At 32.3% G+C, this 25,791-nt stretch overlaps 1 protein-coding gene across 1 annotated transcript; it reads right to left on the reverse strand.

The window, feature by feature from the left end:
- Positions 1-7,976: 7,976 nt before the first annotated feature.
- On the reverse strand, positions 7,977-23,382 carry LOC139499527 (uncharacterized). The gene is made up of 5 exons (XM_071288243.1): positions 22,260-23,382; positions 16,160-16,246; positions 13,919-14,002; positions 9,963-10,058; positions 7,977-9,338 (listed from the first exon to the last, which is right to left on the reverse strand). The coding sequence occupies exons 1-5, from the start codon at positions 22,791-22,793 to the stop codon at positions 8,103-8,105; spliced, it is 2,037 nt and encodes a 678-aa protein (XP_071144344.1). The 5' UTR covers positions 22,794-23,382; the 3' UTR covers positions 7,977-8,102.
- Between the last annotated feature and the right edge of the window lie 2,409 nt (positions 23,383-25,791).

The raw sequence follows: 25,791 nt of genomic DNA on the forward strand, positions 1-25,791 counted from the left end.
GACAACTACTAAATCGTCCTTGTTGTTGTTAAGGTATGAATGAACTTAACATATTTGTTTTTCACAGATTTTTCTGTTTTAACTTAGGTCTTTAGTCCTGCCAAATGAACTATTTCTTATTTTCATGTCGAACGTTTTATAGCCGACTTTACGGTTTTTTTTTTCTTTCTCTCATTGTTAAAGGACGTACGATTGCCTCTAATCGAATACATACACGTCATTTAAACTTTGGTGGATATAGCTGTGGTGATGTGAAAACAACGACATGCAACAGAAAAGGCAACAGACAAATGTTTATTACGTAAAACATCTCATGTGAATTTAAAGTTTCATATGTAATACTTTTGTTTAATTCATTTGGTAAAAGTGGGGCAAAAAGACACCAGAGGGACAATTAAACTCAAAAAGTGTCCAATCAGAGATCAATTCAGAAACCGAATTATTATTGTATCAAAATTTCAAGTGAAATTGTATAACTGGTTGTGTACTGACAAATAAATGCAGTTATTAAAATTATGACATCTTCAAAATCAACTTGACATGATGGTGTCCCTCAAGGGACCGTTTTAGGACCCAATATACTTTTTGTATGTTACAATGAATGTATTTGCCAAAATGATTTGAATATGATTAATTATACGCTATCTTTACCACGGAAATATCCCTAAGAGAACCACATCATGTCAATAGTTTCTTTTTCTTGATTTTTATGAAAGAGAAAGACTGCATGTTTTGTCTGCAGCTTAATAATGTGGAGTTGTACGCATGATTAATACAACTACTTCCTGTGTTCAATGTGGAGTTGTACGCATGATTAATACAACTACTTCCTGTGTTCAATGTGGAGTTGTACGCATGATTAATACAACTACTTCCTGTGTTCAATGGATTGGAATTTACAACTCTCATTGTACAATGGAAACGAAGTCAAACTTGGCCTCTATGGAAGGGAATGATCAGGTTTGCTTCATTTCTACATTTCTACTCATGGAATTTTTGTTTTTGTTTTATATTATCTCGTCACTGATTGTCTTTTGTAGAAAAAACGCACGGCTGGTGTACACAATTTTAATCCTGGTATCCATGATGAGTTTATTTTGTATACACATGCAACCTTAATACATTGCATAAAGCGACACATGCCCAGAAGGGGTATTTAGAGATCAGAAGATGTTGTATGAGTGCCAATGAGACAACCCTTCATCTAAGTCACAAAGTGAAAGAGTGAATTTAATAGGTCAAAGTACGGGCCTCAATACGGAGGCATGGCTCGCACCGAATTGTTTTGTTTAATTTCTTGATTATAATGTGTTTGATCATAGCGTCCATACGCGTAGCAAACACGTTGTTAGTCGCTATTATTACAGTTATATAATATTTTATATTAAAAAAAACATTGTTTTAAATTGTAGTTATAAAGTAGCTCTGTTATGATCCACTACAGTTGAAAGTCAAGGTTCGTTCAAAGAATTAAACACTTCTCGCGCATTTGTCATTTTCCCTGACATGTGAAATGTTGTGTATAGTTAATTTTATTCTTAGACTGTTTATCGTTCTGTCCAAAATCGGTGATATATTTCTGTCCATTGATCAAAAATTGTTTTTAATCTTTACATCATATTCCCATGTAAATCATTGATATGGTATCTTTATTTATTCATTTGTATCCTTCTTTGTTATAGGATGTCAGTACAATGGAACCTATAGAATAATAGAATCTGAAATTCAGTACGTTGGTACGTATAAAAGAGGTTCTCAATTGGGGTTTACATGATAGAGAATAATGGTCAAATAATAAAAACACTGACTAACGTTAATGTAACAAGAATCTCACGTAATTTCACCTCAAATGAGCATAAAATTTCTCATATAAAAATTTGAACTTCAATATCACTTTAACAGTACCACAAACATTTGATATATAAACTTTATTTTAGAAATTCTCGTGAATTTCACGTTAATAAAAATGCATGTGATTATCACGTGAATTTACGTGAAAGTCGCGTGAGTTTCGCATTAGATTTATGTGAAATCACATGAATTCCTTTCACTTGAGTTTCACGTATAAGCTCGTTTGAGGTGAATCCAAGTGAGATTCACATGAATTTAAATTGATGTGAAATTCATGGGAGTGAAAGGAGTAGGTCCGGTAAGGACCGATTTTGGCCTCAAATTTCAGGTTCATCTGACGAAAGATTTTGACCACTTTTTAAACACTTAAGTGTCTATTTTATTTGAATTAATTAGTTTATGTGAAAGATTTTAACAGATTTAGTCATTAAAAACGATCCGATTCAAGCTCAAATATGAAAAATCTACCTAATATGCCGAAAAATGTCACTTTTCAGATGGTTTTTGGTAAAAATGAAAGTGGCCGCATCCGTGTTCATCCTCAACCTTTATATATGTTATGTATTATCATAAAATACAACTTATATTTCAATATTAAAGATGAACACGAATGCGGCCACTTTCGTTTTACACGAAAACCGTCTAAAATTTAACTAAAATGCTAGAATTATGAGGATATTAAGTAATTTAGCATGACTTAATGGTGCTAGTACCGGATATATGTGCATTGTATTGTCAAAAACAGCCCATATTTATGTAGCAGAAGCATTCTACTGTCCAATAAATAACTAAAGGTTTACATTTTAACAATTTTGTAAAACTGCTATATTTTGGGGTCAAAAAGGGGTCTTACTGAACCTACTCCTTTCCTTTTGTAGAGATAAAGGGGCTAGATATTAAGGAATAGAGAAAAATGGAATGCATTAATAAATAGAGTGACATTAGTGGGCAAAAACAAAACAAAAAATATGAAGAAAATAGCCTAACAAAATAAAGAAATGAAGGACCTCCATAAAATTGTAAAAGATGCAAATTCCTTGTACAAAATGATAGCTGTACTAAAAATTTATCAGTTGTAAACGTTTCTGCTTTTTTCTAGCGATATTACACATTTTTACACTTTATTTGATCATTTTCAGCAATTTGGATGAGACATCGGTAAGTCGTACTAAGGAAGTTTTTGCTATTATTTGATTTCGTAGGCAGCTTCCTTATAGTAACTGCGCCTTACATTCATATTATAGATTTTAAAGTTTATAGACATAAACATCTTTGACTCTGACTTTGACTTTGACTTTTATAACATAGATATCTATAATACTAAAATTACGAGGTCCAATTTATCAGCCGGCATCAGGTAAAAACGACATATCAAAGAATTCAACTTTATATATAGCTAATATAGGACAATTGTGTAGATTAAAAATTACACCACTCCAGACCCTTTTGTTTTCCACATAATTAATATTGCCAATAATTAACAAGTTCCGGGTCGAATCCGGTATCGATACCAATAGTATATTCACCTGTTACATATTACCTTATCTGTACGTTCCGCATCTAACAGGCGCACCACCAAATATATACACGGGTCATAATCACAAAGTCGACATAACTAAATTCAATCATTGTCAAATTGTTCCCTATTGTAGTTTTTTTAATTAGTAAGACTTTCTAAGGTAACAATACGAATACTAAAAATTTGGACTAAGGCGTAGAGGTACAGTTTTCAATTTGTTAGCGGGCATGACGTAAAACAGCGAATCAAAGATATTCATTCAAGAACTTTATTAGACAATGCTGTTGATTAAAAAATACTCAAGTCCAGGACCTGAATATTACCAATAATTGAAAAGTTCCAGGTCGACGGGTTTAAACAGAAAGATTTGAAAGCAGAGAAAACTGTGTATCTTATAATATTCGGCACGACTTTATCAGATGACAATACCAATACTAAAATAAGGCTTACGCAAAGTTATATACTTTAATTCAGTCACGGACCCGCGATATCACGGGTGTGTTCTAGTATATATATATAATTATATACTAGATTCATTCCTTAATATAGTTTACTTGTAAGTACCATATGTTGGCTAGTAATTATATGAGACTGTGATGAACAAAGTTGATTGTACTGATGAAGCAACGACCCATAGTACAATATATCACAAATTGACAACTACAATCACAACTTTCTTACGGCATAATTAGCAGTTCTTATAGAAAATAAGAAATACAAAAAAACATATTCACATATTAACAACAACAAAAAGATGAACTCCGTTCGGTAAAATCGTAACACCTCACATATATAAAACTGTGACAAGCAGAGTTGAGTGTACTGAATCTAGAAAAGTCTTGTCCATGGGACAATACAACACTAATTAACAAAGGTGATTACAAATGCCTTACAAGATCTTTTGCAGTAGGGAAAACAGGAACTCCATTAAGTTCAAATCAAAAAGTGGAGAAGACTATTAATTCTGACAAAACCAACAGTATGATTATGGTAACTTTATTTCCTTTTGTTCGAAAGTTTAATGACATTATAAAAAATAGTTCCTTATATTAGAATCAGAGAGGAGACGTTTATGTGCGAACGACAGATGACAGACTATACGTTAACAATAAACAAGCCTTTATTTAGTTTAAGGGGGCTCCTGGGTATAAATCAATTTTTTTTTCTAATATAGGATTTCGTTATATTTTTTGTATAAATGAACTTTATCATATACTTAAAAGAAAAATGAAATAAAAAGATGGGGTCACCGTTCACTTAAGCTCACAATCTGCCTCTGGAAGAAGCATACATTTTTGTTAATGTCCTTTTTTTCTGTTGAACTAATAGGAGAAATAGATGTAATATCGAAATAAAAAAAATAATTAATTACAGAAATCGCTTAAATTTTAGAATTATTTAGTTTATGTACAGCTTATTTGAAAACAATAATAAAAAATATAGGTCACCGATGAGTTAAAAAAGATATTTCAAATTTAATGCAAAAAAATGGCATTTTTGCACCAAAGGCAGATAATTTGGAGCTTTTTCAATGATATAAACATTTTAAAAGTCATCTAGGGCAAAACCGAATCAATTTTTTGGATTGATTTTTGCAACTACATGTACTCTATTAGGGATAAAAGGTTGAGCTGTTTACAACACAAAACTCCTTATATCAAACCCACATTTGTCTATCAAGAGATGTTATTCCCGCAGCCAGCTCACATCACATAAATTATCTATTGTATTTGTTTTGTACCATATCATAAAGTAATATCTTATAGTGTAATAAAATTAAATAAAACTTGTAATGAAAAAATAAAGGTTTAATTTTTTGCTGACATTTTTGTACCCAGGAGCCACCTTAAAGTCAAAATACGCCGTTTCAGAATCTAATGCATCCTGGGTAATACTTTCATATGTGTACACCAAAACGTCTTGATTGGTTAAAAATGTCATAAACAATGGAAATCTATGAAGTGAAGTTATTTTCAATTTGGGGTACAATGAAATTACCCATGATGCTTTAGAATCTGAAACTGCCAATTGTGACAATTAAATTATTCAAACAAACGCTCTCACATTTGTAAATTTACTGAAATATGCAAAGTTGTGTTTAGTAAATAAATAAAAAAATGATTTGAGGTATCCATTCATGACACAAAATCAGTACAAGCACAGCAAAATACAAAAACGAAAAATTAAAGTCACAACACTTGCAATGCTCTTTTTGTTTGTTGTTTTCTTGTGTCTAACAACTGTGGTATAGTTTCTTTTGTAATGACTAGTAAACTGATCTTTAAATCATTTTCCAGTGTAGGTTTTTTTGTTTTCAATTTTAAAAGATTCTAATTCTATTTATTCGATTTCTTTTTTTCCATTTCATAAGGGGAGTCTCAGATTCAGTACAGTGCATTGTAAAGAAATCAAATCTTTAAAACATAATTGCACAATATGTCATATGTTGTTGATTTAATGTACAACAAGGATAGTCTTTCTTACATTGGGAGAAACCGCAGATTGGATGAGTTTATTTTCTGATGATAAAATCCCATCAATTCAATTAGAAAGATTTAGATTTAATAAAAACTACTGAAGGAATCACATGAACTGATAAATCGTAAATTATCTGCCTTTCCCTCGCAACATAACAGTTAAACATATAAAAATACATTATTCCTAGATCTAGTTTCCGATTTATACATTAGTATGGCTACTCAATGTTCGTGTTATAGCAACATAAGTTACTGTCATTTAACTCTATATAATATGTAGGTCTTTAAACTTTTCGATTGAAAAATCTTATGTTTGTGTTCTGATTATAACCCCTGCTATTTAATGTTAATTAAACATTTTTTTTTTCTTCATATATTTATCCATTTTTTTTCTCCAAATGATATTGAACATTCATTTTACTTTGGCTATTTACTAAAGTGTGTAATAAAACACTAACTTTTCCAAGGGAAAATCGGGTTACATAAGCTGACCTCAGTTTACACTGTATATGAGATGCGATTCCTGGGCAAGAGGGGTCAATTCGGATAGGTGGCTTGTATCAAAATGAAGTCGTTACCAATCAGAATGGGGATAGTCTTTAGCTGTCTCAGTGTCTAGAACGTAACCGAACCATTGCAACTACGTGTACTCTATTAGGGATACAGAGTTGAGGTGTTTACAACACAAAATTTAACTCCTTATATCAAACCCTCAATTGTTATATTTATAAATTAACTGTTTACAAAATTTAGATTTTTTTGAAATGATAAGGCTTTTCTACCTCAGGCATAGATTACTTTAACTGTATTTGGCAACACTTTTAGGAATTTTTTATCTCAATGCTCTTCAACTTTGTACTTTATTTGGCTTTTTTTTTTTTTAACTTTTTTGGATTCGAGCGTCACTGATGAGTCTTTTGTAGACGAAACGCGCGTCTGGCGTATATAAAAAATTTAGTCCTGGTATCTATGATGAGTTTATTTATTTGTCTATCAAGAGATGTTATTCCCGCAGCCAGCTCACATCACATAAATCATCTACTGTATTTGTTTTTTTTTTATTTTCGCTCCTCGTGAATGGTCTGAATAGGGTTAACAAATATTATAATAATTGCCAAAAACTACTGCATAAAGATAAATGAGCGAAAAGAAATAAAGAAAAGAGAACAATGGTATGCAAAAGAATGAAGAATAAACTGTCAAAAATAAAAGAACTAAGTAAAAAAAATATGGATTATAAAAATGAATCGTGTACAAATTAAAAATATCATGAAATACAATACAAATCTAAAAGTATTATGATTTTCATAAAATTTCAAAGAAATGGTTGGGTTTTTGTTCTCATGATAACGTAAGAAACACTAGTACTGTAATCATTAACTTCACTATTCTATCTGTATTAGGCAACAATAAAAATATTAGAATTTGAATTAAACTTCAAAACCTTGATTTTAATAATAACTTTCTTTATTGAAAAGCACTTTACGCCCATATGGACCAATGGCTTAAAACATTATACATAATATACAGTTTACATAAAACAATGAAAATAAACAATGGACACACTTTGAACTATAATTTGTCTTTTTTTTTAAATCAATATATATATATATATATATATATAAGAGATTCAAATTATATCAAGGACTCCCTGCCCTCAGTCTTAGTGACTTTTTTAAAAAGGAGCCTAATTTGCAAGTGTCCTGTTTTGTTTCAGGATTGAGAATATGTTTTAATTTATCTATATCATTTAAGTTATTATATTTATTTTCATTTAAAAATTCTTTTCTTAATTGTTCATTTATTTTACATTTAAAAAAGAAATGAAACTCATCATCTAGTACATCACAATGTGTACATAGTCTTAAATCTCTGGGAATTTTCCTGTATCTTCCAGTTTCTATTAATAAGCAGTGGTCACTTATTCGAAATTTAGAAATTAGTTGTCTATATTCAAAGTTTTGAGAAAGTAGGTATGGTTCAAAGTTATAGCTTTTCTTTATTTTTTTAAAAAGTTGGAGTTTGCTATTCTCTTGTAAATTAAAAATTTTATCATTATATAAATTTTCATAGGAGTTTTCTAGATGTTTTTTAATGTAAATGAAATTGTACAAATAAGAGGTAGCAGGCTGATATTAAGTCCAAATCTTTTTTTATTTTGAAACAGAGTAACTTTAAGCCATGACATTTGCCTTAATTTTGATATACATCATTATCATGTCATTTTCCTTCAAAAATAGTTAGCAATTGAACGTTTAAAAAGTTTCCTCATCTGATGATTCATGGTCGCCATTTTTGTTCAACTGTTCAAGTCTTTGTCCAAGTTTACTCTGAAATGATGTGGAGTGATTCAAACGGGTCTCGGTAGTTTTAAAGTCCTCTTGTTCCATTTCTTCATTTATTTGAAATCCTGCTTGGTCTGCAACTTCAGAGTTCTCTGATTCACTTCTTCCAAATGAGTGGCACCCTGCAATGGCTGTTGCTTGAAGATTTCCAGATTCCTTTTCACCATCAGACTGGCACCCTGCAACTGATACAACTTTAAGCACAACTGCATTACTTTTCTCGTCAGAACGCCATTCTCCAACGGCTACAGTTGTAGTCACCTCTGGTACATTTTCTCCATTAGAAAGACTTCTCATAGTGACCTTTTTCTTATCTTTATTCTGATTTATAAGATTATCATTTATACTTTCTTGTTTGTTGTTTGTAGGAATCGAAGACTCACTTTTAGTATCAGTTTTAGAACAAGTTGGTTTGCGAAAAATATCTGTGTTTACATAAATTTGTTCCTCAGACATCTTATTTCCCGTTATATTTGTATTTCCAAATGCATCCGACATCTGGTCCTTATGGTTCTCAATATTTCTATTCGGAATATTGTTACTTACAAGATTTGAAGTTTTTTTCTTTAAAGGTAAACAATTTAACGAGTACATATCTTCATGAACATTTCCTTTTTCTACACTATTGCTGTGCATATAAGGGTCGCCATCTGCTTCTAAATTATTAAGTTCTGCATCAGTTACCAGTCTGGAAGCTGATTGGTCAGTTGTTTGAACGATAGGTTTCACGTTAGCCATAGTTTCGTAAACGTCTGCAGGATTAATTCCCGCCTTCTTTGAAATAATGTTTCTTTTTTCCTCATCAGTGCTATTACTATGAATTCTATTATTAGATTGTGGAACAGGTTGGACAAAGTCTGATCCTTTCTCTTGCCCTTTGGCAATGTCAGGTGGTTTAGTTTTGTTAATAGTGTCACCGACATGCATCGATTCATATTTAGCTGTAGACAAATGATATTCGTTCCTAGGAACTTGTAGAGTATTCGAATTTCCCTGAACCACTTGCTGTGCTTCTTGTCTCTTGAGCCCATGAACAGACATATATTTGTTATCTTCTGTCGTTATCTTCGGTGGCTTTCTTGACTGTTGGTTTTGCCTACCTTTTTTTTTAGTCCTTACATACTCGTTTTGGATACTTTGAGTGAACTAAAAAAACAGAATTATTATTTACATTATAGCGTTTTGTGGATTAAAATGATCAAGCAATAATTCAAAAATGTGTTGAAACAATAATCACACCGATAAGTGTACAAACTGAAAGAAACTTGAGTATAAAATTTAAATGCAATGAATAAGGAAACTAAAAGTTTCAACACTACATCGATTCTTCAAAGAATCAAAAGTACGAATTAATCTGTGGAAAATAAAAGACTTAAATTATAGGTAATGTAGTAACGATTACAAAAATGAAGAATGTACACAATTCTTTAAGAAATTGCAGGAAGATTTGATAGTAAAATAATTTTCATCAGAACTTTATAGAAATGGAAAAATGCGATAATTAGTAAACGAAAACAATACACAACATGTAAAATAGAGCAACACAAATTGAACAGTTTTTAGAGAGGCGAAAGATACTAAAGGAATATCATTACCCATTTGTCATGATATGATAAACTGTCATAGCGATGGTAAATCAAGAAAAACAGCAAAAGACAAACAGCAGTATACAAATAAAAACACCACATAGAAAATTAAGCAACACGAATAAAAAAAAAAAAAACACAGTGTGATCTTATGTCTTCCGGGTGGGTATAAAGGTGTATTAACCTGTGTTTCCTTGGTCTTGACTCTACATGGAAGTTCTTCATATTTATTCTCCTCGACAGTAGATCCGCTTGCTCCATTGGCAACATTCTGTAAATTCTAAAATACAATAAATACTATTAGCACAAGTTACAACCGCCATTCTAAATGTAAGGCAAACAAACATCGTCGGTTTCATAAAGAGTGAGAGGGTGATATCGCTTGATATCAACATGATGTATTTAATTTTAATATAAAAATGAATGAACCTCGTCATGTTGAATAAACATTATATGACGTTTTAAACAAATCACAACGGTTTATTGTGTACGCCTTTGAATATATTACCCAGAAGGCATTATATTCTGAAACGGCCACATTGTAGAGTTATAGCAAGTTAGTACTCAGTACTAGACAGACTTCAAACGTGTGACAAGGTACTGTATTACAGCGATTGTCATGTCTTAATTATTTTTCGATCTGATGAAAACTTGGCAATAATTGACTTTCAACGTCTATATGCAATCTAAACAATAAATTAATTGATGATAAATTCATAAACCAATAGTTTTGAATAACAGAAATGCATGAAATATTTGCCCCTAGACGTTAAGCGAGCATTAACATTTTTATAAACCTTAAATCACACAATTATGACTTCCCGAATATGTATGAGATATTTGCCACTTGACGTCAAGACAACAACAACATTGTCGACAACCCTCAATCAAAAAGTTATGACGTCCTGAATATGTATGAAATATTTTCCACTGGACATAAAGAGACCAACACCATTGTCGACAACCCTAAATCAAAAAGTTATGACGTCCCGAATATGAATGAAATATTTTCCACTGGACATAAAGAGACCAACACCAATGTCAACAACCCTATATAAAATAATTATGACGTCCTGAATATGTATGAAATATTTGCCACTGGACATAAAGAGACCAACATCATTGTCGACCACCCTCAATCAAAAAGTTATGACGTCCTGAATATGTATGAATTATTTTCCACTGGACATAAAGAGACCAACACCATTGTCGACAACCCTAAATCAAAAAGTTATGACGTCCCGAATATGTATGAAATATTTGCCACTGGACATAAAGAGGTCAACAACATTTTCAGAAAAAATAAATCACATACATGTAGTTATACGACGTACCGAATATGTATGAAATATTTTCCACTGGACATAAAGAGACCAACACCATTGTCGACAACCCTAAATCAAATAGTTATGACGTCGTGAATAAGTATGAAATATTTGCCACTGGACATAAAGAGAGCAACACCATAATTTTGTCGACAACCCTAAATAAAAAAAGTTACGACGTCCTGAATATGTATGAAATATTTTCCACTGGACATAAAGAGACCAACACCATTGTCGACAACCCTAAATCAAATAGTTATGACGTCGTGAATATGTATAAAATATTTTCCACTGGACATAAAGAGACCAACACCATTGTCGACAGCCCTAAATCAAAAAGTTATAACGTCCCGAATATGTATGAAATATTTTCCACTGGACATAAAGAGACCAACACCATTGTCGACAGCCCTAAATCACATACTACGACATGAATAAATGTTCACCACTGAACGTTAAAGAGGTCAACAACATTTTCAGAAAAATTAAATCACATAGTTATACGACGTACCGAATATGTATGAAATATTTGCCAGTGGACTCAAAGAGACCAACACCATTGTCGACAACCTTAAATCAAATAGTTATGACGTCCTGAATATGTACGAAATATTTTCCACTGGACATAAAGAGAGCAACACCATAATTTTGTCGACAACCCTAAATAAAAAAAGTTACGACGTCCTGAATATGTATGAAATATTTTCCACTGGGCATAAAGAGACCAACACCATTGTCGACAACCCTAAATCAAATAGTTACGACGTCCTGAATATGTATGAAATATATGCCACTGGACATAAAGAGACCAACACCATTGTCGACAACCTTAAATCAAATAGTTACGACGTCCTGAATATGTACGAAATATTTTCCACTGGACATAAAGAGACCAACACCATTGTCGACAGCCCTAAATCACATACTACGACATGAATAAATGTTCACCACTGAACGTTAAAGAGGTCAACAACATTTTCAGAAAAATTAAATCACATAGTTATACGACGTACCGAATATGTATGAAATATTTGCCAGTGGACTCAAAGCGAGCAACATCATTGTCGACAACCTAAATCACATAGTTATGCCGTCCTGAATATGTATGAAATATTTGTCACTGGACATAAAGAGAGCAACACCATTGTCGACAACCTTACATCACAAAGCAATGACCTCCCGGATACGTAGGAAATATTTGCCATCGGACTTTAAGCGAGCAACACCATTGTCATCAACCCTGGCTAAATCACACAAGTTATGGCGTCACATGCAAATATGTATGAAATGTTTGCCACTGGACGTTAAGGCCATAGTTGTTTTGTTTTTTTTTTGCGTCCGCGTGCGGGTAGGTTTTCGGCCAATTCGTGTCAAAAACAAACACAAACTTTTTTTGTTCGTCAATAGAAAATCCGTATTTTCCAGGTTTTTCCAGCCATGTTTTAGTGTATTCTTATACTCAAATCTATTTTGCGCTTTAAATAACAAGTACGCTCCTTATTTAAAGCGTTTAAGCGATCTTGACTTCGATAGATGTGACAGCAGAAATGGCCAGTATAAATGTGCCGGCGAGCGAGATCGTTTGTGTTTCACTTTTCAAAGATAAAAGGATCGTTCTGGCTTCATATGCCTTTCCGCTCGCCGGCACAGAAACTTTTTCTCAGATCCTAGAGAGCCTTTACGTAGCCAGCATAAGAGACACGTTAAATACAAGATTCAATGAACCTATCACCATAGGGGATAAAACTCTGATAAAATGTTATGTTTCATCTAGCTCTAACGGGAAAAAAATTGAAATGAATACATCTCTCAAGGCTATAGATGCTGTTAAAATGTTTGGTGCATATGTAAGCCAATACTTTAATTCTCCTGTTAAGTTTATACTTTAGTTCTCATGTTAAGTTTTGATTTATTTGTTTTAAATTTTGTTTTAAGAATTGTTTTCAATTAATAAAACATTTGAATGTATCAGAGCTTTTATTTAATATTAAGATTCACTAAATTTGATATTGAAAAGATCAACCAATTTCACTGTAATGGTTCTTCCTTGGTACAGGTCTTACAGTAGGCGTTCCTTACTTGCTTGAAGCAAGAGTTACCTCCCATTTGCACAGTTATCTTATTTTATAATTGAAATAAATTTTTATACTTTTTTAAATGAAAAATAGTAGTTTTTGCAAATATTTCTAATAAATTTCTTTAAATGATATCTACTGTCTGATAAGATAGGATAAATTAGTATGTACATTTTTAATTCCACAAGATATTAAGATATAAAACATAATTTCATTAGTTTATTTTCTGAAAAAAAAGTATGCAGAACAAAATATTAATATATTGCCAAAAAGTTTACATAAAGTATTCCAATTATAGGAAGATAACTCTGCAAATGGGAGATAATTCATGCTTAAAGCATTATTGATTGGATACAGGGAATTATTGATTATACATAGGTTTTAATACAACATGACACATCTCAGATCAAAACATGTCTCTTCTCAAAGGCTTCAGTATAAATGGGAAATGTTTGAAATACCAAGACCATTTCTCAGAATATAGTCATATCAAGTTTGTACATTGCTAAATTTCCTGTTTGTCATGTTTGTTCTTTCACTTAGATATGACAGTATTGATCTAAAGTCACTGTTAATCAGTCCAGAACTTAAGCAGACTCTTGTGTTATTTTCTTTGTGTGTGTTTTTTTTCCTTGCTGTCTGGTAGGTTTTCTCAGAATCAGTTGACGCAAAACAAAGAAAAAAACAAGACACAATCAATCATTGAATTACATAATTGTGATACCACTTATATTAAATACCTCAGTTCCCTTTATTTCATCAGGGATAGATGCATAAGTACTAATGTCCTCTGTTGTTGTATCTATATTCACAGGTTCAGAATTCTACAACAAATGAATATTACTCATTTTACTTTACAATTTACAAATTATATGCTTAAGTTACAAATACGATGATTGGGTGCATTAACCCTAATATGTTTATAACTATTGCAATAGGAGTTAATTTAATACGTAAGGATGAAGATCATTCATGTAATTAAGTCTCGCTTTATTGTAGGTTACAAGGAAGTAATTATTTACATAGGCGACAATGGTAGCCTTATTTGGTCCTGCCTTTTCACTATCAAAGATCCATTAAAAAAAATTTCGAATTCTGAATTATCAACACCTTTGGGTGTAATTGCAATGGTCAAACACATATGGTGCCGCAGCTTTTTTGATAGAAAAATGGCATTTTTTAAGGGTACTCAACGGTTCCGGAATTTTCGAAATAGTATGAATGAAGAACACCCCATGCTTAATTTGGCACAGAAAATCTTGCTAGTCTTAGAGAGTTTTCTCTAAATTTCTCGCTATTTCTACACCAATGGCCAACACTCATTTCTCACTATTTCAATTTTAATTTCTAATTACCAAGGCAGCAGAAAATAAATTTACTTCTACCTATTATCTTGGATGTAAAATCTAGGTGGCGCCAGCGATCTATATTTACTTCCTTTTAACCTGTAAAGCCTGGTATATTGATTACATTTTCATTGACATATTGGTTTTGATTAATAAATATACAAGTAAATACCCGTAACTGATTTCGGAAACTTAAAATAATCACGTAAGACAGATATTAAACATCAGTATCACCGCAACTTTACTAAATGGTGAAGATTATTCCACAAACGGATGGTAAACGTTGAAATGGGTATTATGTTTTTATATTTCATATCGTCATCCTTTGATTTCAAGTTTTGTAGTTTGAGCATTTGAGCGTTCCCAGGGCCGTAACTACATTGAGGCAAATGAAGCAAATGCCTCATGTTAGAAATAAAAAAAAAAAAAAAATGAAACAAAAGATTGTCTTTATATCAAATTGTTTTCACGGAAAGTGTCTAACAAGAAGCAAGTTCTCTTCACTCTCTGGTGTCGCCCCTGCATGTTTTTCGTGATCCATGTTTCTTTTTTACTTTTAGTTTTCAGAGTTGATGGTCTATTATTTGAACTTCTTTGTCCCGGGTTTGTCTTTTGCTCATTTATTGTCCTACTTTGTGACAATAGTCTGAGTGTTGATTTTCATTTGTAAACGTGTGGTTTTGCAATGTTGCATGCCCACTGATGTCCAGATATTTTGCGAGAAAATATTTTAAGAATATACAAAACATAGAAAAAAAATGGTCGTTTCTGCATAGAGAATTAAATTTGATATCAAAGAATTCACAACTGGCTTCTTTTGGTTGATAAAACTAGATAGCTGACATGGTTTAAATTAAAGTAAGGTCACCAATTTTACGGTATCAAATAATTTGAAAAAAAGCAATAACGTATTTCCATATGACCATTTCCATTGATGGGTTCAACTTGCATTATGTCATGTTCAGACCCTTTTACAGAAAATAAATGAATATGGAGTAAATGTGCACGAAACCTAATCGCACACAAAGTCAATGCATAAAAAAAATACTAATGATCAATCATTTGGTCAAAGTTGCTGGAGGGTCTTCAACAATAAAAGAATCATTAATACCGTAAATCAGGGTCAAGATGGTCCCTAGTGTCGACTTAAGCAGACGTACTAGTATTTAAAGCATAATACTGCACTGTCACTATATTTCAATCTAGTCATAAAAATATCACCAAAGTCTAAGCACAATACAAGACTAAAACAGACAGACAGAACCGGTATTAATGATTATGAGAATTGCGAATTTTGCTAAATATCCTACATATCGGTCTTTTAATGATGTCCATAAAACCTTAAAGACTTAAATTACAATGAATCTATGTTTTTGCTTTCAGACCAGAATATTGTCGAAAGAAAGCTAAAAATTTATTGCGTTTCAATGTCAGAAAGAGTCCGGGAAACGCTCAGAATGCACGATTTTGCGTTATTTTTCTCAGAGCTTCTGGGGGCCTCGAGCGGCCGCCAAAAGCTCGCCAAATTTTTTTTATAAAAACGATATATTTGCCTCACTATTTGAAGAGGCTAGTTACGGCCCTGGTTCCTGATGAAGGTTTTATGCATTGTTAATTATTTGACTAGTGTTATACCTGAGAATCGAGCGGTATGTCTGTATAAGTATTTCCATCTTCCATAGCATGGTCTCGACTGGAGGAAGTTGTCGATAGTTTATTCCGCTGTAAAATTGTTAAGTTTGATTACCTATATGTAATAGTACATTGCGTTGCAGGTCAACGAACACTAAATGAGCTACCCAGCTAACACATAATATTTTCATGATATTATTGACTGGTTATACATATGTTTTTCAAAAATATTTACCAAAAAATATTTTATAGACATTTTTCTTACATCAGAAATTATGCATGAATGATATTTTAACAATAATATTTCATCCAAATGTTTGATTGCTGATATAAAAACATTTTTTGTAAATATTTTTTTAAACTTTAAATACTTTATTGAAAAGCACTTTACGCCCATATGGGCATTGCAATGGCTTAAAACATGATACATGATATACAGTTTATATATATAAAGTAATGAAAATGATCAATGCAGACACTTTGAACTATAATCCTTGTCTTTTTTTAAATCAACAACATATTTTTTTGATTTTATATAGAAAGTATTAATTTACTTAAAGACTGTTTCATTAACATTTTAAGATAATATGTTTAATAGATACTAGAACACACCCGTGATATCGCGGGTCCGTGACTGAATTAAAGTATATAACTATGCGCAAGCCTTATTTTAATATTAGTATTGTCATCTGATAAAGTCATGCCGATTATAAGATACAAATTGAAAACTGTACCTATACGCCTTATTTTAGTCCAGATTTTTAGTATTCGTATTGTTATCTTAGAAAGTTTTACTGATTAAAATGCTACAATAGGTAACAATTTGACAATCTAGTAGTGTCAACCCTGTGAATATGACCCGTGTATATAGAATATTAATCCTGAATACACCGTTTGGTGGTGCGCCTGTCAGATACGGAACGTACAAATAAGGCAATAGGTAACAGGTGAATATACTATTGGTATCGGTATCGGACTCAACCCGGAACTTCTTAATTATTGGCAATATTAATTACGTGGAAAACAAAAGGGCCTGGAGTGGTGTAATTTTTAATCTACACCTTTGTACTATATTAGTTATATATAAAGTTGAATTCTTTGATTCGTCGTTTTTACGTGATGACGGCTGACAAATTGGACCTCGTAATTTTAGTATTATAGATTTGTAAGATGTACGATAGAAATGTTTTCCAAATGTGTGTTAGAAGCACATGTTTGATGAAAAAAGAAATATTTTATAAACCTTTTTACATATATGTCAAAGATATATATGGTGGTTTATATTCAGATCAGTTATTAGTGTTTGTATTGAATTCCTAATATTTTGTTAATTTATGAAAATGCTTGATCAGTTATTCATAATATCAGCTCTTAACAGCCTAATTGTAAATTGAAAATTAAAGGAATAAACTATAATTGCTAAGAACATTTAGTATTCACATTTTTAGATATTCAATCAATATCTATTGAACACGTTTACTTAAAGAAGAAATACACGTGACATACGCACAATTTAATATTTATAGGGGCTTCAAAATAATTCAACAGAATTCTGCACTTTACGGCCATTCGCCACAACTCGGCCGAGTCCGTTCCTCCATAGATAGAGAGAAGCGGGTCTATCGAGGTTTGCCGATTGACTTTACGGCTGTATATATGCATCCGAAAACTGATCTTATTCGGAACTTATTTTTAATGTTGACGGTTATGTCCATGTGTTTGTAATTAAAATGTTTAGTACTGAAAACTGTTCCTTTTATAACGTTTTTGGCTTAACTTTTTGGAATTTTGGATAATCAATGCTCTTTAACTTTGTACTTTGTTTGGCTATATAAATATTTTGATATGCGTCACTGATAAGTCTTGTGTAGACGAAACGCGCGTCTGGCGTACTAAGTTATAATCCTGGTACCTTCGATAACTAATTATGTAAGTCTACTTCAATAAATGAAAATGCAGAATTAGATTCAGCAACGCTGATACATGTTCTGATCATCGTAGAATGGCTCTAATTTTAACATTCTCCAAAGAGCAAATCCATATCTTGACGATTCCTAAAGATGCGTTTTCCAATAGAGGAATCCTTATCGAGCAGCTGAGGCCCACCGCTGTTTGCAGAATTTTCTCGCTGCATTGAAACGCCATTGATGCACGTGGCCTTCGGTTGTTTTCTGCTCTTTGGTCGGGTTGTAGTCTCGTTGACATATTCCCTATTTTCATTTTTAATTTTAGCAGGCACTTTAAGGAGAAAAGCAGTTGTATGATTTTAAATTCAAACATGAAAAGTTTATTGATTACTTTTCATCGCTTCAATGTTATCTAATGCGCATGCGTAGAGGTCATTTATTATCTAAGAATTGAATGCTTCATTTTGTAAATTATTTAGGGTGTAAAAACGTTGACCGAAGTACATACTGTATGAAGCGTGGAAGCGCTTCGTTCGAAAAATGTGCGCACGTTTTTACAACCCTATGAAATTACTAAAAGAAGCATTCAATACTCATAAGTACATTTGTTCGCTATATATGATCATGAAAAATCGATTTTTATCATTGATTTCTTTTCAGCATAACTGCCTGTGCACTTTAATGCCCATAGAGAACCAACGACTTCGACAGGAGAAATGAAAATCCTTGTCAGTTAACTTTGATGTCGACCTAACCGGCCACTGCAGCGCGGGATTCGAAATCACAACTTCAAAAATCCATACGCGAATATGAATAAACAGCTGCGCCATGAGCGCATGATACGCCCGACGTCTTGTGTGGAAGTTTTATGCAATAATCATAAATAGTTTCTGAGAAAGTTTTAAGCTTTAACCATTTATAGTTTTTGAGACACGGCGGGACATGTGACCACACCCCCCACCCCCACCCTTTTTTACAAATATCACTAAAATAAAATTTTGAATCAAACCAAAAAGTATACAGATCTTTAGATTGATATAACAAAGAAGTGTGTACAGTTTCAAGCAATAATCATAAATTGTTTTTGAGATATGGCGCGACATGTAAAAAAAAAACCTCCCCTTTTTTACAAAATACTCAATAACTCAAAAATAAAATTTTGAGTCATCACCAAAAAGTATACAGATCTCTAGATTAATATAACAAAGAAGTGTGTAAAATTTTAAGCAATAATCATAAATCGTTTTTGAGATACGGCACGACATGTAAAACCCCCTTCCCCTTTTTTACAAAATACTCAATAACTCGAAAATGAAATTTTGAATCATCACCAAGAAGTATACAGATATTTAGATTAATATAACAAAGAAGTGTGTAAAGTTTTAAGCAATAATCATAAATCGTTTTGAGATACGGCGCGACATGTAAAAAACTCCTCCCCCTTTTCTACAAAATACTCAATAACTCAAAAATGAAATTTTGAATCATCACCAAAACGTATACAGATATTAAGATTAATATAACTAAGAAGTGTGTAAAGTTTTAAGCAATAATCAAGAATCGTTTTTGAGATACGGTGCGACATGTGAAAAAAAAACACACCCCTGTTTTAGTTACAAAGTGCCGTAACTCAAAAAGTTTAAATCTTATTTTCACCAAAAAGTATGCAGATCATTTGAACATCATAAGAAACAACAATATTAAGTTTCATGAAATTTAGATAAGTCGTTCTCAAGTTACGGTGCGACATGTTTACGCCGGACAGACAGACGGACGGACACCGGACATTTATATACCATAATACGTCCCGTCAAAATTTTGACGGGCGTATAAAAAATCAAAAGCAAAGAAACAGCGCTTTTCTTACTGTTCTTCTTCTCCTAAAACTTAGAATTAAATAGAATTGACAGTCCCAGGTACCAATTAGAAACTAGAGGCTCTAAAGAGCCTGTGTCGCTCACCTTGGTCTATGGAAATTTCCAAAATTGTTTGTTTTGTAATGTAATTTTTCAATATTTTAGACATGAGTCACGTCGTTTAGCAATCTAATCAAAAAATCGATCTAACTTGTCGTAACCTGCGTCATTTGAGTTAAACAAAATCAGAAATCTTTATTTTAATTAGACTGGTCGTGAAAAAAACAGATATTTTAACATGAATAGTAATTTTCCCTTTGATCTTCGAGTTGGTTAACTTAGTTAATTTTAGAAAAGTGCAATAAGCGGGCTGTTTTTAGTTAAGTGCACTATCTGACCCCGTTCACGGACAGTCGGTTGACTGAATTTTAAGGAAATGCAAAGAATGTGAAGAGCTTTGACCGGCGAAGGCAGTAATTACAATGACAGAATATAACAAAAATTAATATAAACGACTAAGTTATAGTTACCAATTATATTCAATTACAATGCAAACTTAACAAAATATCAAGAAAAAACATATTAAATAACAAACTATAACCAATACCTTTCCCTTACTCTGGTCAAACTTCTAAATATAATCCTAAACTCAACAAAACATGATTTCCTCAGTAACTTGAAGCAAATCAATATCCGGAAGAAGCTTCAAGCTGTGCCCGCGTGCATCACGGGGGCACTTATATATCCTGTTGTGATATACAAGACAATATCTGAAAAAGTCTAATTTTTGGCAATAAGAAAAAAAAAAAAATTCTTTAAACCCGGTATTTTAATAGCACAACTCGAAGAACACACATTTGGGATCTATGAACTGTTGTCTGTAATTCAAACAATTGTTTAATAAGGAAACAATGGCAATTTTAAAAATGGTACAAAACAAATCCAGTTCTTTCCTGTTACCAAAGTGAATCAATTTGAAAAAGTTTCTAATGGGAATAAGGAATGGTATCCGGTCGTTCCGGCCCCAAACCGATCCGGCCCCAAGTCAATCCGGTCTATGTGAATATTAAACAATGGACACAGATGGATTCATGACAAAATTGTGTTTTGGTGATGGTGATGTGTTTGTAGATCTTACTTTACTAAATATTCTTGCTGCTTACAATTATCTCTATCTATAACAGTACTTTCTGTGGAAAATGTTATTGAAAATCTTCAAATTTTAAGAAAATTGTTAAAAATTGACTATGAAGGGCAATAACTCCTTAGGGGGTCAATTGACTATTTTGGTCATACTGACTTATTTTCAGTTCTGACTTTGCTGTACATTATTGCTGTTTACATTTTATCTCTATCTATAATAATATTCAAGATAATAACAAAAAAACAGCAAAATTTCCTCAAAATTACCAATTTAGGGGCAGCAACCTAACAACAGGTTGTCAGATTCATCTGAAAATTCCAGGGCAGATAGATCGTGACCTGATGAACAATTTTACTTCCTGTCAGATTTGCTCTTAATGCTTTGGTTTTTGAGTTATAAGCCAAAAACTGCATTTTACCCCTATGTTCTATTTTTAGACATGGCGGCCATCTTGGTTGGTTGGCCGGGTCACCGGACACATTTTTTAAACTAGATACCCTAATGATGATCATGACCAAGTTTGGTTAAATTTGGCCCAGTAGTTTCAGAGAAGATTTTTCTAAAAGATTACTAAGATTTACGAAAAATGATTAAAAATTTACTATAAAGGGCAATAACTCCTAAAGTGGTCAACCGACCATTTTGGTCATGTTGACTTATTTGTAGATCTTTTTTTGCTGAACATTATTGCTGTTTACAGTTTATCTTTATCTATAATATTTTTCAAGATAATAACCAAAAACAGCAAAATTTCATTAAAATTACCATTTCAGGGGCAGCAACCCAACAACGGAATGTCCGATTCATCTGAAAATGTCAGGGCAGATAGATCTTGACCTGATGAACAATATTACACCTGTCAGATTTGCTCTAAATGCTTTGGTTTTTTAGTTATAAGCCAAAAACTGCATTTTACCCCTATGTTCTATTTTTAGCCATGGCGGCCATCTTGGTTGGTTGGCCGGGTCACCGGACACATTTTTTAAACTAGATACCCCAATGATGATTGTGGCTAAGTTTGGTTAAATTTGGCCCAGTAGTTTCAGAGGAGAAGATTTTTGTAAAAGTTAACGCAGGACGAAGACGACGACGGACGACGACGGACGACGGACGCCAAGTGATGAGAAAAGCTCACTTGGCCTTTCGGCCAGGTGAGCTAAAAAAGGGACTGTTTTACCACTTGTATCATGGCTTACATTTGGTACTTGGATCGTCTTTTGTAGTCTGTAGAATTTATATCTCCACCGGCAGCAGCAGAAAACAGATACTATAGCTACAAATACGGCCAACCCAGCACTTCCATATACTATAATTTCTGTTAAGGATAGTGCACTGCTTGTCAAAACAGTATTTGCATACAAGATAGGTGTCATTTGTGGAGATAATTCTGTGGTTTCAAGCAATGGCGTTGTCAATAGTGTCACCTCTGGACAAATGCAATTACTCGGTAATTGTCTGAACCCAAAGTTGATCACACAAAATGTATCACATCCTAAACAAAAAGACGTATTAACTATTGTTATTCGTATAAATTCTTTAGGACAAGACCAGACGCACATGTTTTTAATTATTGTATTGTTCACGTTATTGGATGAATTACATGGTTCCGGATATATTTGTGATGAAAGCAGATGCATTCCGAATGGGCACTGTAAATCACATGACACATTTGAACAAACAGGTGCGCAGCAAGTGGTATTTTCATTAATATCATGATGTAGATCACACATTCGAAGTGATTTTACCTCCTAAAAGAAAAAACAGTTAAATCATGATAATGGTAGCAAAGTAATTAATTTCAGTTAGTATTGAATTATTGTTAGTGTCGAAATTTATCATGGGGAGTGTAGAAAGGTTGTTGTTTACAATTGTTTTTTTTTTTTCTTTTATTTTTAATTGTAGTCAGTTTAAAAGCTAATTATCAAGGAACGGGTAGTGAGAACACTTGTAGACGTTTAATTTTTAGGTTTTTGATGTTCACCTTTGTTTTGTATTTTGTTTTTTCATATAGTTCAAGTATTACAGAGCTTACTTAATTTTTGATTTTCTCTCTTTTTAACATTTCTCTCGTGTACATGCACTGACTATCCATTGTTCTATAATTCTTTATTTTATAAAACTATTGTCCTAAAAAAGTTATTGTAAGCATTAATTTGTATCATATGATCTCATATGAATTTTAAATTCGGAAAGGTTCATGCTTGGTTAAATAAAGAATATATCTTATTTCAGTACGATAGGCCTTTTGTTCATTGTATGTGTCCGTACAATGACCTTTAGTTTTCCTGTCATATATCAACGCTGTTAGGTCTCTAATGGATAGTTGTCTCGCTGAATTGGCAATTTTACCACATCTTCCTTCCACATTTGTGTTATCTCCAAACTCCGAAACAGGGGAGACGTTGCTTCGCTAAACTATCATTACAGTCAACGTATCGTAGTAAAGAGGACGTAACCGTTGTTTCGGAGTTTGGTTATCTCCAGGACCTGTTATGTTGCCTTTATTATGACTCGCGGCAAACGATGGTATATTCAAATAACTATGTAACTGTGCGTAGAAGTTCAATTTGATATTGCGTTACGTATGAGTTAAACTGGTTCCCGATCGCAATTAATATTCAGTATGTTACACATATACCTCGTGAGAGAGTATGGCTAATAGCTAATACCTGGAACGTAGTACCGGGAACCAGGATACGTCTATTGTCTATCTATTGTCGATTTCATTAAACAAAAATCGAACTATTTGGAATGATAACTAAAATGATGGTGCCTGTATTTATAACAGGTATGATACCAATTTAACTGCATCAGGTGTAAATTGCGACATGTAAACAAATGTTTCTTATATTAGGTGATGCACGAGTCTAAAACATTTGAGAATTCAGAAGTATTCCAAATATTAAAAAAAAACAATTAAATAAAAATGTATAACTACTGCTTAAATTGCTGAATAAAAGCAATATACATGTTTTTATATTGATATTTATAAAAATAGAGTACTATGAAGAAAAATGAGACTAAATAATTAATATATATACTAGATTTTTATATACTTATCTTTAAAACGTATTGCAAGTAAAATATTAAGATCATCCATAAAGATATAATGTACACCATTTCGCTAACTACAAAATATGTACGAAATGTACAGTATTATAAATCTTCCGGTAAATTCAAATTTTTGAAGGAAGTCTTCGTCTAAATTTATATATCAACATTCTTCTATTGTCATAACTACATGTATATATCTATTTAAATTGTAAATGTTTCTCGTGTTATCAGTTGAAATAACGCGGAAGGATATAACTTACCTTTTTACATTATTTATATATACACGCATATATATCTATTAAAAAGTACGAAAAATTAAGGAAATACAGGAAATTTCCAAAATTGTTTTTTTGTAATGTAATTTTTCAATATTTTAGACATGAGTCACGTCGTTTAGCAATCTAATCAAAATATCGATCTAACTTGTCGTAACCTGCGTCATTTGGGTTAAACAAAAGCAGAAATCTTTATTTTAATTAGACTGGTCGTGAAAAATCAGATATTTTAACATGAATAGTAATTTTCCCTTTGATCTTCGAGTAGGTTAACTTAGTTAATTTTAGAAAAGTGCAATAAGCGGGCTGTTTTTAGTTAGTGCACTATCCGACCCCGTTCACGGTTAACTGAATTTTAAGGAAATGCAAAGAATGTGAAGAGCTTGTACCGGCGAAGGCAGTTATTACAGTGACAGAATATAACAAAAATTAATATAAACGACTAAGTTATAGTTACCAATTATATTCAATTACAATGCAAACTTAACAAAATATCAAGAAAAAACATTTTTAATAACAAACTTTATACTGCACTCGTTCTATTTGAGCAGTCAAAATGCGTTGACCGTATATTTCTATGTCATATACAGTCACTGACCTGATATTACTTTTCCTCATGAATATTTAAATAGAAATTGTCGAAATTATATTTAATTATTCATACGACCTCTTCAACCTGTTCTTGTTTCAAGTGTAAACAACGATGCGTTTAACGACTCAAACTTGTTTCTTTTACAATTTTTGGGAAAACATATTTCACTTATTAATATTTTTTGTTTGCAACCTATAAATCATTATGTTTTATGTTTATTGTTGATATTTTAGTCTGTAAACAAACGAATTCGTTCACCATTGATTGCAGTTTTCAACAGGTAACTAGAACACACCCGCGAAATCGCGGGCATTCAGAGCGTAGTTTAAAGTGTGTAAAGTGTTGTTGGAAGAATTTTGTAAAATATTGAATGACTGGAGAATTTCAGCAAAAGGATCATAAGTCATAGGTTATTTGGGACAGGAAAATGCTTTTTTTTTTTATCCCTCCTCCTTTATTTCCAAAATTTCCAATTTTTGGTTTTCTATCAATTTCAATATGATTATACATTTAGTATGTTATGAACATATAAGTAAGGAGCCTGTAATTCAGTGGTTGTCGTTTGTTTATGTGTTACATATTTGTTTTTCGTTCATTTTTCGTACATAAATAAGGCCGCTAGTTTTCTGGTTTGAATTGTTTTACATTGTCAGTTTGGGGCCTTTTAAAGCTGAGTATGCGGTATGGGCTTTCCTCGTTGTTGAAGGTCGTACGGTGACCTATAGTTGTTAATTTCTGTGTCATATTGGTCTCTTGTGGAGAGTTGTCTCAACATGGCAATCATACCACATCTTCTTTTTTTTTTTG

The sequence above is a fragment of the Mytilus edulis genome, chromosome 12 (genome assembly GCF_963676685.1).
Source record: "Mytilus edulis chromosome 12, xbMytEdul2.2, whole genome shotgun sequence".
NCBI lineage: Eukaryota > Metazoa > Mollusca > Bivalvia > Mytilida > Mytilidae > Mytilus > Mytilus edulis.

What these genes read in the sequence shown, in the direction of transcription:
- LOC139499527 (XM_071288243.1), bottom strand. Translation starts at nt 22,793, where the DNA reads ATGTGTGATCTACATCATGATATTAATGAAAATACCACTTGCTGCGCA. An exon ending in ATGAAATAAAGGGAACTGAG is followed by an intron (nt 10,059 to 13,918) that starts GTATTTAATATA and finishes ATTGTATTTTAG; the next exon opens with AATTTACAGAATGTTGCCAA. An exon ending in TCAAGACCAAGGAAACACAG is followed by an intron (nt 9,339 to 9,962) that starts GTTAATACACCT and finishes CTGTTTTTTTAG; the next exon opens with TTCACTCAAAGTATCCAAAA.